The 14,443-nt window shown below is 59.9% G+C and overlaps 1 protein-coding gene across 1 annotated transcript; it reads left to right on the top strand.

The window, feature by feature from the left end:
• The first annotated feature begins 208 nt into the window (after positions 1–208).
• LOC107307067 (neuroligin-2-like) lies at positions 209–12,737 on the top strand. Its single transcript, XM_085534411.1, is given in 7 exon segments — positions 209–256; positions 1,839–2,422; positions 7,894–8,043; positions 8,400–8,585; positions 9,236–9,916; positions 9,919–10,024; positions 10,754–12,737. Coding segments are annotated over 6 exon segments (2,487 nt in total). The 5' UTR covers positions 209–256; positions 1,839–1,938; the 3' UTR covers positions 11,634–12,737.
• Positions 12,738–14,443: the final 1,706 nt, after the last annotated feature.

The following is a 14,443-nucleotide window of genomic DNA, read 5'->3' as shown; positions in this document are numbered from 1 at the left end:
CACTTCCGCCTTCCACTTCCGCCCTGTCCCTCCTCCACTTCCTCCGTCTCGTCACAGCGCCCCCGTTCGTTCCGGCGTTCTTTGGTTCCCCCCATCCCGGTGTCCCCGCCCCCCCCCCCCCCGGCGGGTTGGACCCATCGGCCGCTCCCGGCCCCGCCCCCCCCTCACCCCCCCCCCCCCCCTTCCACGTTCCGCCGCCGCCGCCGCCGCCGCCGCCATGGCCCGGCCCAGGCCCCGGCCCCGCCGATAGGCCCCGGTACGTTATAACGGGGGGGGGGGGGCACCGAAATGAACGCGATATTGGGGGGGGGGGGGATGATAAAGGAGGGGGGGGGGGTCGGTATAGAACGGGGGGGGGGGATCGAATGGGGAATGGGGGGGGGGTATTTATGGGTGGGGGGGTAACGGGGGGGCGGATGGGCCGAGATTTATGGGGGGTTTGGGGTTTTTTTTGGGGGGGATTTTGGGGTTTTTTTGGGGTTATTTTAGTGCTTTGGATTTGGGGTTTTTTATTGGGGGGGGGGGGATAAGGCCTCAAGGCCGGAACTCGCGTTGCTATGGAGACGCTCCGGGCCCCGTTGCTATGGGAACCGATGTGGGGGGGGGAGCACCCCAATCCTCGGTCGCCCCCCCCCCCCCCCTCCCCGGCTCTGAAGTTCTGGGTCCCTCCATTGATGGTTATGGGGGGGGGGATTTGGGGTCATCGTATGGGGGGGGTTGGAAGGGGGTTATATGGGGGGGATTATTTGGGGGGGGGTCCTAGGGGGTGTTGAGACCCCCCCCCCCACTGATGTTCTGTTCTGCTTCTGTTCTGTCCCCCCCCCCCCCCAAACCCTTCCCATCATCCCCTGCCATGTGCCCCCCCCCCCATATCCCACATCCTTCCTCCCCCCCCCGACCCCCCCCATCACTGTGTCGCTCTCCTGACCCCCCCCAACCCCCCCCACGACGACCCCAATGCCCCCCCCCCATATCCCCCATATCCCCCATATCCCCCATATCCCCCTGCCCCCTGAACCCCCCCCTCCATGACCCCTCATGCCCTTTTGACCCCCCCCCACTGCCCCTCAATCTCCACCCCCCCCTCCCTGCCCCCATCCTGACCCCCTCGATGCCCCCCTGCCCCCCTATAATCCCCACTCCCTCCCTCTGCCCCCCCCATACACATCATAACCCCCCCAAAACCCCCTGCCCCCCATAACCTTACCCCCCCCATACCCCATAACCCCCCCCATTCCACTTAAACCCCCCATACCCCTTAATCCCCCCCATTACCCCACAACCCCCCCATACCCCATAACTCCCCCCATTACCCCTCAACCCCCCAAAACCCGCTGCCCTCCCCATACCCTTAACCCCCCATAACCCCCTACCCCCCCATACCCCTTAACCCCCCCCATAACCCTCAACCCCCCCCATTACCCCTTAACACCCCCCCATACCCCTTAACCACCCCATACCCCTTAACCACCCCATTACCCTTTAACCCCCCCATACCCCTTAATCCCCCCCATTACCCCTTAACCCCCCCCATACCCCCTAAACCCCCATTACCCCTTAATCCCCCCCATTACCCCTCACCCCCCCCCATAACCCTTAACCCCCATAACCCCCAACACCCCCTATTACCTCACAACCCCCCCATAACTCTCTACCCCCCCCATACCCCTTAACCCCCCCCATACCCCTTAACCCTCCCCAAAACCCCCTGCCCCCCCATACCCCTTAACCCCCCCCATACCCCTTAACCCCCCCATACCCCCCCATACCCCTTAACCCCCCATACCCCCTGTCCCCCCATCACACCCCCCCCCCTTTGCCACCAACCCCCCCCACAGCCCCACCATGGATCTCACCCCCCCCACCCACCCATAGCCCCCCCCACAAACACCCCCCTCCCCACACCCCCTCCCCTCCCCCCCCCCCACACCCCCAGCCATGCCGCCCTCCCCGTTGGCGTTGGCTTTGGCCTTAATCCTTTACACCCCCCCCGGGACCACCCCCCAACCCCCCCCACCCCCTCCAGGTGCCGGTGGCGGTGGTGGGGGGGGCTCCTCATCCTCTGACCCCCCCCCTGACCCCCGTTTCCCGGTGGTCCCGACCCAATATGGCCGACTACGGGGGGCTCGTAGGGATCTGAGCAATGAACTGCTGGGGCCCGTCCAGGCCTTTCTGGGGGTCCCATACGCAGCCCCCCCTTTGGGCCCACGGCGTTGGGCCCCCCCCGAAGCTCCGGCCGCGTGGGGGGGGGTCCGAGACGCCACAGCCTTCGCCCCGGCCTGTCCCCAAAACCTGAGGGGGGGACCCCCCCCATTAATGCTGCCCCTTTGGCTGAGCGATAACCTGGAGGCGGCCGGGGCCTACGTGGCTGCACAGAGCGAGGACTGTCTGTATCTGAACCTCTACGTGCCCACCGAGGATGGTAAAAAAATGGGGGGAAAAAGGGGGAAATTGGGCAAATTGGAGGGGGGTGGGGGAGGAAAAGGGAGTTTGGGGGGGAAAAGGGGGGAAATGGGGCACAGGGTGGGGGGGGAAATGGGGATGGGGGTGTTTGGGGTGAGAAGGGCAAAGTTTGGGTCAGTTTGGGTGGAAAAAAGGGGGTGAGGGAAATTTGGGTGGAAAAAAAGGGAATTTGGGGGGGGGCAAAGGGGAGTTTGGGGGGAATTTGGAGGAAAAGGGAGGATTTGGGCCAAGCGGAAATGGAGCTTTTTGGGTGTTGGTGGAGGGAGGAGAATTGGGGAAAAATGGGCCAAAAAGGGAGAAACTGGGGTCAAAATGGGCAAAATTGGGGGAATAAAAGGGGCAAAATGATGGAAAGGGGGTAAAAAGGGAAGAAATGGGGCAAAAAATGGGAATAAAGTTGGAGAAAAACAGAGAAAGAGTGGGGAAATGGGCAAAAAAATAAGGAAATTGGGTAAAAATGGAGGAAATTGGTGACAAAAAACAGAGAAAATTGGGCAAAAACAGGAAAATTTGGGGATAAGGGAAGAAATGGGGCAAAAAATGAGGAAATTAGGTTAAAAAATGGAGGAAATTGGTAAAAAGGGAGAAAAACGGGAAAAAATGGAGGAAATTGCCCAAAATGGAGAAAATGGGGCAAGAAATGGTCAAAACCTTGAGAAAAATGGGGGGAAAGTGGGAAAAACGGCCAAAATTGGAGGGAAATGGGGCAAAAAAGTGAAAAAATGGTGAAACTTGAGGAAAATTGGCCAAAAAAAAGGATGAAATTGGGGGAAAATGGAAGAAATGGAGGAAAAATAGGAGGAAATGGGATAAAATGGGCAAAAAGTGAAGAAATGGGGCAAAAATGGAGGAAAATGGGCCAAAAATTCCAAAGTTGGGCCAAAAGTGGCGAAAATGGGCAAAAATGGAGAAATTTGGTGACAAGAAATGGAGGAAAATGGGGGGAAAAAAGGCCGAAATTGGGTCAGAAGGGACAAAATTGGGCCAAAAAAGCAGGGACCGCCCCTCCCCCACCCCGTCCCTGTGTCTGTCTGTCTGTCCCCATTGGCCCCATGTCTGTCTGTCCGTCCCACATCCATCCCTCCATCCATCCATGTCTGTCTGTCCGTCCCACATCCATCCCTCCATCCATCCATGTCTGTCTGTCCGTCCCACATCCATCCCTCCATCCATCCATGTCTGTCTGTCCGTCCATCCTTCAGCCCATCTCCAGCCCCGTGTCCATCTGTCTGTCCCATCTCCTCCTATTCAGCCCTGTGTTTGTCTGTCTGTCCATCCAGCCTTCAGCCCATCCCCGTGCCTGTCCATCTGTCCATCTATCCATCCCCATGTCCGTCTGTCTGTCCTATGTCCATCCATCCATCCCAATGTCTGTCCATCCATCCCTATGTCCGTCTGTCCCATCTCCATCCATCCATGCCTATGTCCGTCTGTCCATCCATCCCCATGTCCATCCATCCATCCATCCCTGTGTCCGTCTGTCCCATGTCCTTCCATCCATGCCTATGTCCGTCTGTCCATCCATCCCCATGTCCATCCATCCATCCATCCCCATGTCCATCCATCCATCCATCCCTGTGTCTGTCTGTCCCATGTCCTTCCATCCATGCCTATGTCCATCTGTCCATCCATCCATCCCTGTGTCCGTCTGTCCCATCTCCATCCATCCATCCCCATGTCTGTCCGTCCATCCGTCCCCATGTCCATCTGTCCATCTGTCCATCCATCCCCATGTCCGTCTGTCCCATCTCCATCCATCCATGCCTATGTCTGTCTGTCCATCCATCCCCATGTCCATCTGTCTGTCCCATCTCCTTCCATCCATCCCCATGTCTGTCTGTCCATCCATCCCCATGTCTGTCCGTCCGTCCATCCACCCCCATGTCCGTCTGTCTGTCCCATCTCCTTCCATCCATCCCCATGTCTGTCTGTCCGTCCATCCATCCCCATGTCCATTTGTCTGTCCCATCTCCATCCATCCATCCCCATGTCCGTCTGTCCATCCACCCCCATGTCCGTCTGTCTGTCCCATGTCCTTCCATTCATCCCTATGTCCATCTGTCCATCCATCCATCCACCCCCATGTCCGTCTGTCTGTCCCATCTCCATCCATCCACCCCCATGTCCGTCTGTCCTTCGTGCTGGGATCCATCCCTGTGTCCCCATGTCCATCTGTCTGTCCCCCCCCCATCTCATGTCCGTCCGTCTGTCCATCCTTCAGCCCATCTCCATGTCCGTCTGTCCATCCATCCGTCCATCCTTCTGTCCCCATTGTCTCCTATCTGCCCCCCATCCCCTCCATCCATCCCCACATCCATCTGTTCCCCCCCAACCCCCCCCAGCCCCATTTTTGGGCTCCCCCCCCCCCAAAAAAAAAGACAAAAAAAACCCAACCCCCCCCAGCCCCAAAACCAGCATTTCTTACCCCATTTTTGCCCCCCACCTAATTTCCAGCCGTGCTTTTCTTCAGCCCCCCCCCACTTTTGGGGCCACATTTTTCAGCCCCCCCTTCTCCCCTCACCCCCATTTTGGCCCCTTTTCCCCCCCCTCCATTTCCCCCCCCACCTCCAATTTTTGCCCCCCCCAGCCCCATTTTGGGCCAGATTTTCACCCCCCCCCCCCCAGGACCCCCCCAGCCCCATTTTTGGGCCTCATTTCCCCCCCACCCCTTTTTTGGGCCCCATTTTTTAACACACACTCACACAGACTTTTGGGACCCCTTTCTCCCCCCCCCATTTCCCCTTTTTGGGCCTATTTCTCCCCCCCCCCCCCTTTATAATCCCCCTCAGCCCCCACCCACCCCCTTTCTGGCCCCCTTTATCCCCCCCCCCCCCTTTTTAAACCACATTCCCCCCCCCCCAGCCCCATTTTTGGGCCTCTTTTTGCCCCCCTCTTTAAAATCCCCCCCCAAACCCCCCAACTTCCACCCCTCCCCCCCCTTTTTAAGCCACGTTTCCCCCCCCCAGCCCCATTTTTGGGCCTCTTTCCCCCCCCCCTTTATAATCCCCCAACCCCCACCCCCTTTTACTCCCCTTCTCCCCCCCTTTTTTAATCCACATTCCCTCCCCAGCCCCATTTTTGGGCCTGTTTCCCCCCCCCCTCTTTATAATCCCCCCCCAAACCCCCCAACTTCCACCCCCCCCCCCTTTTTAAGCCATGTTCCCCCCCCAGCCCCATTTTTGGGCCTCTTTCCCCCCCCCCCAAGCCCCCCACCCCCTTTTTGCCCCCTTCTTCCCCCCCATCCCTTTTTTAATCCACATTTCCCCCCCAGCCCCATTTTTCGGGCCTCTTTTCCCCCTTATCTCTTTACCCCCCCCCCCTCGCCCCCCCCCAGCCCCATTTTCTCTCCTTTTGGCCCCAAATTTTGCCTCCTTCTCTTCCCTCGGTCCAGGTTTGCTCGCCAAAAAGCGCGAGGACGGCGCGGCCGGCGGCCCCCCCCGGACGCAGGTACTTCTGCATGGGTCTTTTTTTGCCCCCCCCCCCCCCCCATCCCCTTTCCCTTATCACCCCCCCCCTCCTTTCTTCTCCCCCCCCCCCCCTTTAACCCCCCCCCCATTCACAACCCCTTCTTTTGGGGGGGCATTTTTTTGGGGCTGCTTTTTTTGCTTCTTTTTTTCTTCTTTTGGTCTTTTTTTGGTTCGATGTTGGTGGTGCTTTTTTTTTTGTCTTTTTTTGCCTTTTTTTCTCCTTATTTTTCTCTTGTGGGGGGGCTGTTTTTGGGCCGGGAGGGGGGGGTGTTGTTTGTTGGGGCTGCTTTCTCCTGGGCTTTTGGGGGCTTTTTTTCTTTTTTTTGGTTCTTTTTTTGTTGTTGGTTTTTTGCTTTTTCTTTTTTTTTTTGCTTTTTGGACACGTCTCCAACCCCCCCCCTTTAACCCCCCCCCCTTTAACCCCCCCCTTTAACCCCCCCTTCTCCCCCCTCTAACCCCTCTTTAACCCCCCCCCTTTAACCCCCCCCGTTCTCCCCCCTCTAACCCCTCTTTAACCCCCCCCTTTTAACTCCCCCCTTTACCTCCCCTTTATCCCCCCTTCTTAAGCCCTTCCTTTAGCTCCCCCCTTCAACTCCCCCCTTTAATCCCCCTCTTTAACCCCCCATTTACCCCCTTTTAACCCCCCCCTTTAACCCTTCCTTTACCCCCCCCCTTTAACCCCTTCTTTAGCTTCCCCTCTAACCCCCCTCTTTAACCCCCCCCTTTAATCCCCTCCTTTAGCATCCTCTTTACCCCCCCTTTTAACCCCCCCTCTCCCCCCCCCTTTAACCCCCCTTTAACTCCCTCACTTTCAACTCCCCCCCCTCACCCCCCCATTACACCCCCTTTAACCCCCCCCCTTAACCCCCCTCTTTGCCCCCCCCCCCTTTACCCTCCCTTTAACCCCCCGCTTTACCCCCTTTAGTTCCCCCTCTTTAACCCCCCATTCAGCCCCCCCCCATTTAACCCCCCTTTATCTCTCCCTTTACCCCCCCTTGCCCCCCCCCCCTTTTGCCCCCTTTAGCCCCTCCCCCTTTAACCCCTCTCCCTTTGCCCCCTCCCCCCCCCCCAGCCCCTCCCCCTCTTTACTCCTCCCCCTTTTAACCCCTCTCTCTACAGCAGCATCCCCCCCCCCCCCCCGATTTTGGGGTGTCCCACCCCCCCATATCCCCCCCCCTCCATATTTCTGGCTGTGTTGGACCCCCCCACCCCCCCACCCCTCGATCACTTTGAGGGGGGTCCCCAAAAAGTGATGGGGGTCCCTAGTGGAACATGGGGGAGACCCTGAATTGACAGTGAGGGGGGGGGTCCCCAATAATAGACATGGGGAGGTCCCAAAAATGTGAGGGGGGGGCCCTCAAAAACTGATGTGGGGTCCCCTGTTGTGACATGGGGGGGGTCCTTAAAGTGACAGTGGGGGGGTTCCCTGGTAATAGACATAAGGGGGTCCCCAAAAGCAATGGGGGGGTCCCACAAGGACGGGGGGCTCCTAAGGTCACTTTAGGGGGGGGTAGGAGGTGTCACATGGCCATATTGGGGGGGGGATTGAGGGGGGGGTCCCAGATTGACCCTGGAGAAAGAGGGGGGGGGTGAACCCAAAGTAATGATGGGGGGGTTGTTTCCAAAGTAATAAGGTGTGGGGGGGTTCCTGCTATCCATGGGGGGGAGGTCCTGAGTTAATGTGGGGTGGGGACACCCCCTATTGTTATATGGGGAGGGGGGCCTGAAAAGCAGTGTTTGGGGGGGGGTTTCCTTCAGTTGATATTGGGGGGGGGGGTCTGCAATTGATGTGTGTGTGGAAGGCCCCAATAAGCAAGACAGGGGAAAGGGTGGGGGGGGGTGGTCCTGCAATTGATGAAGGGAGGGAGGGGGGGTCCCAAAGAACATCACTGGGGGGGATAATAGGGGGGGGGTCCCCAGCTGGGGTCCACCTGTGACCACTGCCCCCCTGCCCCCCCCCCAGACATCCGTGACAGCGGGAAGAAGCCGGTGATGCTTTTCTTACATGGGGGGTCGTACATGGAGGGCACCGGGAACATGTTTGATGGCAGCGTGTTGGCGGCCTACGGCAACGTCATCGTGGTCACCATGAACTACAGGCTGGGGGTCCTCGGTATGGGGGGGGGGTCATGGGCTGGGGGGGGGGCTGGGGGCATTAGGGGGGAGTTGGGGGGTCGTGGGGGGTCGTGGGGTGGGGTTGGGGGTGTTTGGTGGGCATGGAGGGATGATTGGGGGGGGGGGGGGGCGTGGTGTGGGGAGGGGGTTTGGGGGGTTTATTGGGGGAAGTTGGGGGTGGGGAGGGGGTCATAGTGTGAGTCCCTATGCAGTGTCTGGTGGGTGTGGGGCTGCGGTTATGGGGTCGTTGTGGGGTCTCCCATTTGTGTTTGGGGCTGGGGTCATCGTGGTGTGGTTGGGGGTCCTGTGGGTCTCCATGGGACCCCCCACACCCCCCCACCTCCCTCCCCATAGGTTTCCTGAGCACGGGGGACCAGGCGGCCAAAGGGAACTACGGGCTGCTGGACCAGATCCAGGCCCTGCGGTGGCTCAACGAGAACGTGGGGCACTTTGGGGGCGACCCACAGCGCATCACCATCTTTGGGTCCGGCGCCGGCGCCGCCTGCGTCAGCCTCCTCATCCTGTCCCACCACTCGGAAGGTACCCGGCCCCAAATCACCCGCTGGGACCCCAGACCCACATTGTCCCCATCTCCTGCTGGGACCCCATCCCCACATCATCTCCATCTCCTGCTGGGACCCCAGACCCGCATTGTCCCCATCTCCTGCTGGGACCCCAGACCCGCATTGTCCCCATCTCCTGCTGGGACCCCATCCCTGCATCATGTCCATCTCTTGGTAGGACTCCATCCCCATGTCATCCCTATCAGCTGGTAGGATCCATCCCCTACATCATCTTCATCTCCTGCTGGGATCCCACATCTCCATCACCTGGTAGGACCCCATCCCCACATCATCCCCATCACCTGGTGGGACCCCATCCCAAATCATCCCCATCACCAGGTAGGACCCCATCCCCACATCATCTCCTGCTGGGGACCCCATCCCCACATCATCCCCATCACCTGGTAGGACCCCATCCCCACATCATCTCCATCACCTGGTAGGACCCCATCCCCACATCATCTGCCTGCTGGACCCCATCCCCACATCATCCCCATCACCTGGTAGGACCCCATCCCCACATCATCTCCTGCTGGGACCCCATCCCCACCTGATCCCCATCAATCACCTGGTAGGACCCCCCCCCCCATCTCCCCCCTGACCCCCTTTACCCCCATATCCCCCCAGGCCTGTTCCAGAAGGCCATTGCTCAGAGCGGGACGGCCATCTCCAGCTGGTCAGTCAACTACCAGCCCCTGAAATACACGCGGCTGCTGGCGGCCAAGGTGGGCTGCGAGCGCGCCGACACGGGGGCTGCGGTGGAGTGTCTGAGGAGACAACCCTACCGGGCCCTGGTGGACCAGGACGTGCAGCCGGCCCGGTACCACGTGGCCTTTGGGCCGGTGGTGGACGGCGACGTGGTGCCGGATGATCCAGAGATCTTAATGCAACAAGGGGAGTTCCTCAACTACGACATCCTGATCGGGGTCAACCAGGGCGAGGGGCTGAAGTTCGTGGAGGATTCTCTGGAGAGCGAGGACGGCATCTCGGCCTCGTACTTCGACTTCACCGTCTCCAACTTCGTGGACAACCTGTACGGGTACCCCGAAGGGAAGGACATCCTGAGGGAGACCATCAAGTTCATGTACACCGACTGGGCCGACCGCGACAACGGCGAGATGCGCCGCAAGACCCTCCTGGCTCTGTTCACTGACCACCAGTGGGTGGCTCCGGCCGTGGCCACGGCCAAGCTACACGCCGAGTATCAGTCCCCCGTCTACTTCTACACCTTCTACCACCACTGCCAGACGGACGCACGGCCCGAGTGGGCGGACGCGGCTCACGGCGATGAGATCCCCTACGTCTTCGGGGTCCCATGGTGGGCGCCACCGACCTGTTCCCGTGTAACTTCTCCAAGAACGACGTCATGCTCAGCGCCGTCGTCATGACCTACTGGACCAACTTCGCCAAGACCGGGTGGGTGGGGTGGGGGGCGGTGGGGTGGTTGGGTGGGTAATGGGGCAGGGGGGTGGGTAATGGGTCGGTGGGGTGGATATCGGGGCGGTGGGGTGGGTGTTGGGATGGTAGGGTGGGTGTTGGGGCAGTAGGGTGGGTAATGGGATGGTAGGCTGGATATTGGGGTGGTGGGTGGATATTGGGATGGTAGGGTGGGTAATGGCATGGGTAATGGGGCAGGGAGGTAGGTATTGGGGTGGTTGGGTTGGTAATGGGATGGTAGGGTGGATATTGGGGTGGGTGAGTGGGTGATGGGGTAGTTGGGTTGGTGATGGGAGGGATGGATGATGGGATGGATGATATTGGGGTGGATGATGGGATGGATGATGGGATGGATGATATTGGGGTGGATGATGGGATGGATGATGGGATGGATGATGGGATGGATGATGTTGGGGTGGATGATGGGATGGATGATGGGATGGATGATGGGATGGATGATGGGATGGATGATATTGGGGTGGATGATGGGATGGATGATGTTGGGGTGGATGATGGGTTGGATAATGGGATGGATGATGTTGGGTTGGATAATAGGATGGATGATGGGATGGATGGATGATGGGATGGATGATGTTGGGGTGGATAATGGGATGGATAATGGGATGGATGATGGGGTGGATGATGGGATGGATGACATTGTGGTCACTCCAAGAGTTCGATTGGCAGCTCCCCCCATTCCCCCCCCAGGGACCCGAACCAGCCGGTCCCGCAGGACACCAAGTTCATCCACACCAAACCCAACCGCTTTGAGGAGGTGGTTTGGACGCGCTTTGACGGCAAGGACAAGCGCTACCTGCACATCGGGCTCAAGCCGCGCGTCCGCGACCATTACCGCGCCAACAAGGTGGCCTTCTGGCTCGAGCTGGTCCCCCACCTCCACAACCTGCACCAGCTGCCCCACGCCTCCACCACCACCCGCCTCCCCCCCCCCGGACCCCCCCGCCGCCCCCCTCCTTCCTCCACCCGCCGCCCCCCGCCCGCCCCGTCGTCTCCTCTGTCCCCTCTGGAGGATGATGAGGACGAAGACCCCGATGGGGGGGGGGGTCGCCGTCGTTTCGCCCCGTTCCCGGGGGACTCTCGGGACTATTCCACCGAGCTGAGCGTGACGGTGGCCGTGGGGGCGTCCCTCCTCTTCCTCAACATCTTGGCCTTCGCCGCGCTCTACTACAAGCGGGACAAGCGGCCGCCTCCCCCCCCGGAAGGGAGGCCCGGGGGGGTCCGTCGCCTCAGCCCCCCCCTGGCGCCCCGCGGAGCCCCCAACGATCTCTTGGGGGGAGGGGGAGAGGAGGAGCTGGTGTCGCTGCAGCTCAAGCACCCCCCCCCCGAGCGAGGCGGGATCCTCGGGGGGGGGACGGAACCCCCCGACAGCGCCCTCAGAGCCCCCCCCGGCGGCCCCCCGGACTACACGTTGGCGCTGCGGAGGGCCCCCGACGACATCCCCCTCCTCACCCCCCCCAACACCATCACCATGGTCCCGGGGGGGCTGCCCCCCCTGCACCCCTTTGGGCCGTACCCCCCCGGGCACAACAGCACCCTGCCCCACCCCCACTCCACCACCCGCGTATAGGGACCCCCCCCTATGGCTACACTCATGACTTGGGACCCCCATTCCCACCCCCGCCCCGATGAACCGCCTCAAAGTGCAGCTCCCTGCTTGTGCCCCCCCCGGCCCCCCCTATTCCCACCTTAGAGGAGCGGGGGACCACAAACCCCCCCCCTCCATCACCCCTGGGACCAGCAAAGGGACCCCCCCCCCAACCTGGGGTCTGGTGAGGAGGTGAGGGAAACCCCCCCAAAGGGATGAGGGGGTCCAATGGGAACAGATGGGGACCCCCCCCCCACGGGTCAAAGGGGTCCAATGGGAACAGATGGGGACCCCCCCCCCACGGGTCAAAGGGGTCCAATGGGAACAGATGGGGACCCCCCCCACAGGACTAAGGGGTCAGGTGGGGAACCCCCCCCCCCCCATAACCAGGACTGAAGGGTCCACTGAAGGCAATTGGGGGCACCCCAGCCCCTCCTGAGGGGTCCAATGAAGGCAGATGGGGGACCCCCCCCCTAAAAGACGGACAGCTGGGTCCAATGAGGACAAACGGGGCCCTGCCCCCCCCCGAAGGACATTTGGGGCCCTAAGAAAGGTCCCGTGTGACCCATTGAGGCCCATTGGGACGCCCCCCCTCCCCCAATGAGAAGCATGGGGGTCCCATGAAGAAGCACTGGGACCCCCCCCCCATCCCCTCCTCTCCACCCCAGGACTGTGGGGGTCCCATGGAGACGCACTGGGACCCCCCCGCCCCCACGAGGAGATTCCTGGAGACCCCCCCCAGGTCCCCCCTAAGCTGCATGGGGGGGGACCCCCCCGAGGATGATGATGATGATGATGATGACAACGCATGGGGACACCCCCCCCCCCACATCGCCTGCATCCCCTTTGAGGGGGGGGGGAAGGGACCCCCCCCTTTAAAACCCCACTTTATCATCGGTGCATGTTCCCAACCGCGGGTTGGGGGGGGGGGGGGGGGGGGTGATGCGAAATGGGTCCAAAACGAGACCCGATGTTGAGGGGGGGGTCGCACCCCCCCCCCCCAAATCCCCCCCTCTTTTCCCAATGGGGGGGGGTCAGGACTCATCCCCCCCCCCCCTTTTTCTTTCCGCGCTTTCTGTACAGAGATTTGTGCCAAACGCAGCAGTTATTGGAGGGGGGGGGGCGATAAGGGGGAGGGTCGTCCCCCCCCCCACCCCTCCCCCCCACTTTTTGCCCCCCCCCCCCCCCCCCCATTTATTTCCACGTGCCAAAATGGCGGCGGTGCCGGAGATGGCCGACACAAGGAGCGCGAGATGGCGACCCCCCGAGCATCGCCCCCGTTGCCATGGCGACCCCGCGAGCATCCCTTGGTTGCCATGGCAACCCTGAGCATTCCCCCCCCCCATATCCGTCACGTGCCGGTTGCCATGGTGACACTCCGTGGTTGCCATGGTGACACGGAGCCTTTTGGGTACCACACTACGGATGGTTGCCATGGCAACCCCGAGCATCCCCCCCCCCCCGGTTGCCATGGAGACCCCCCCTGAGCATCGCCCGGTTGCTATGGAAACCCCGAGCATCCCCCCCCCGGTTGCTATGGAGACCCTGAGCATCCCCCGGTTGCCATGGAAACCCTTCGATCGTCGCCTGGTTGCCATGGAGACCCCCGAGCATCCACCGGTTGCCATGGTAACCCCGGGTACCACCGACCGCGCCCGTTGCTATGGAGACCCCCCCTCCCCCCCGTTGCCATGGCGACAGCCTGCATGGTGCGCCCCCCCCCAATTGTTGCCATGGCAACCTGTTGCCACGGTGACGTCACCGGTTGCTATGGCGACTTCCCCACGGTTGCCATGGCGACGTAGCCCCCCCTCCCCCGCCCCGAGAGCATCTATTTTTATTCCCGGTGGCCGCGATGGGGGGGAGTGGGGGGGGGGAGGGGCCAAATGGGGGGGAAGGGGGAGGGGGGGGGAGGGGCGGCCCCGGGGGGGCGTTTTTAAGAAAAAAAGAAGGAAAAAAAAGGAGAAAAAATGAAAAAAAGCGATTATTTCCGGGTTCAAAATGGCGACGGGCGTCAAGATGGCGGAGGGGGGGAAAGGGGGGCGGGGAGTGTTGCTATGGGAACCCGCCCCTCTTCCTATTGGTTGCGCTCTGCGGTGCTGCGCTCCTATTGGATGTTGTAGGTGGATGGGGAGGGAGCAGGGAGCCAATAGGGAGTGGGTTGGGGTTTTAATGGGGTTATACTGGGTTATAATGGGGTTATACTGGGTTATAATGGGGTTATAATGGGTTATAATAGGTTATAATGGGTTATAACGGGGTTATAATGGGGTTATACTGGGTTATAATGGGTTATAATGGGGTTATACTGGGTTGTACTGGGTTATAATGGGGTTATACTGAGTTATAATGGGGTTATACTGGGTTATAATGGGTTATAATGGGGTTATAATGGGTTATAATGGGTTATAATGGGTTATAATGGGGTTATAATGGGTTATAATGGGGTTATAATGGGTTATAATGGGTTGTAATGGGTTATAATGGGTTATAATGGGTTATAATGGGGTTATAATGGGTTATAATGGGTTATAATGGGTTATAATGGGTTATAATGGGGTTGTTATGGGGTTATACTGGGTTATAATGAGGTTATAATGGGTTATAATGGGTTATAATGGGTTATACTGGGGATATAATGGGGTTATAATGGGTTATAATGGGTTATAATGGGGCTATAAAGGGTTATAAGGGTTATAATGGGGTTATATTGGGGTTATAATGGGTTATAATGAGTTATAATGGGTTATAATGGGGTTATAATGGGTTATAATGGGTTATAATGGGGTTAT

The sequence above is a fragment of the Coturnix japonica genome, unplaced genomic scaffold (assembly GCF_054131305.1).
Source record: "Coturnix japonica strain WE unplaced genomic scaffold, WE-NBRP24 Scf082, whole genome shotgun sequence".
Classification (NCBI taxonomy): Eukaryota; Metazoa; Chordata; class Aves; order Galliformes; family Phasianidae; genus Coturnix; species Coturnix japonica.
Note: the sequence above shows the minus strand (reverse complement) of the source record. Positions and strands in the feature narration are given on the sequence as shown.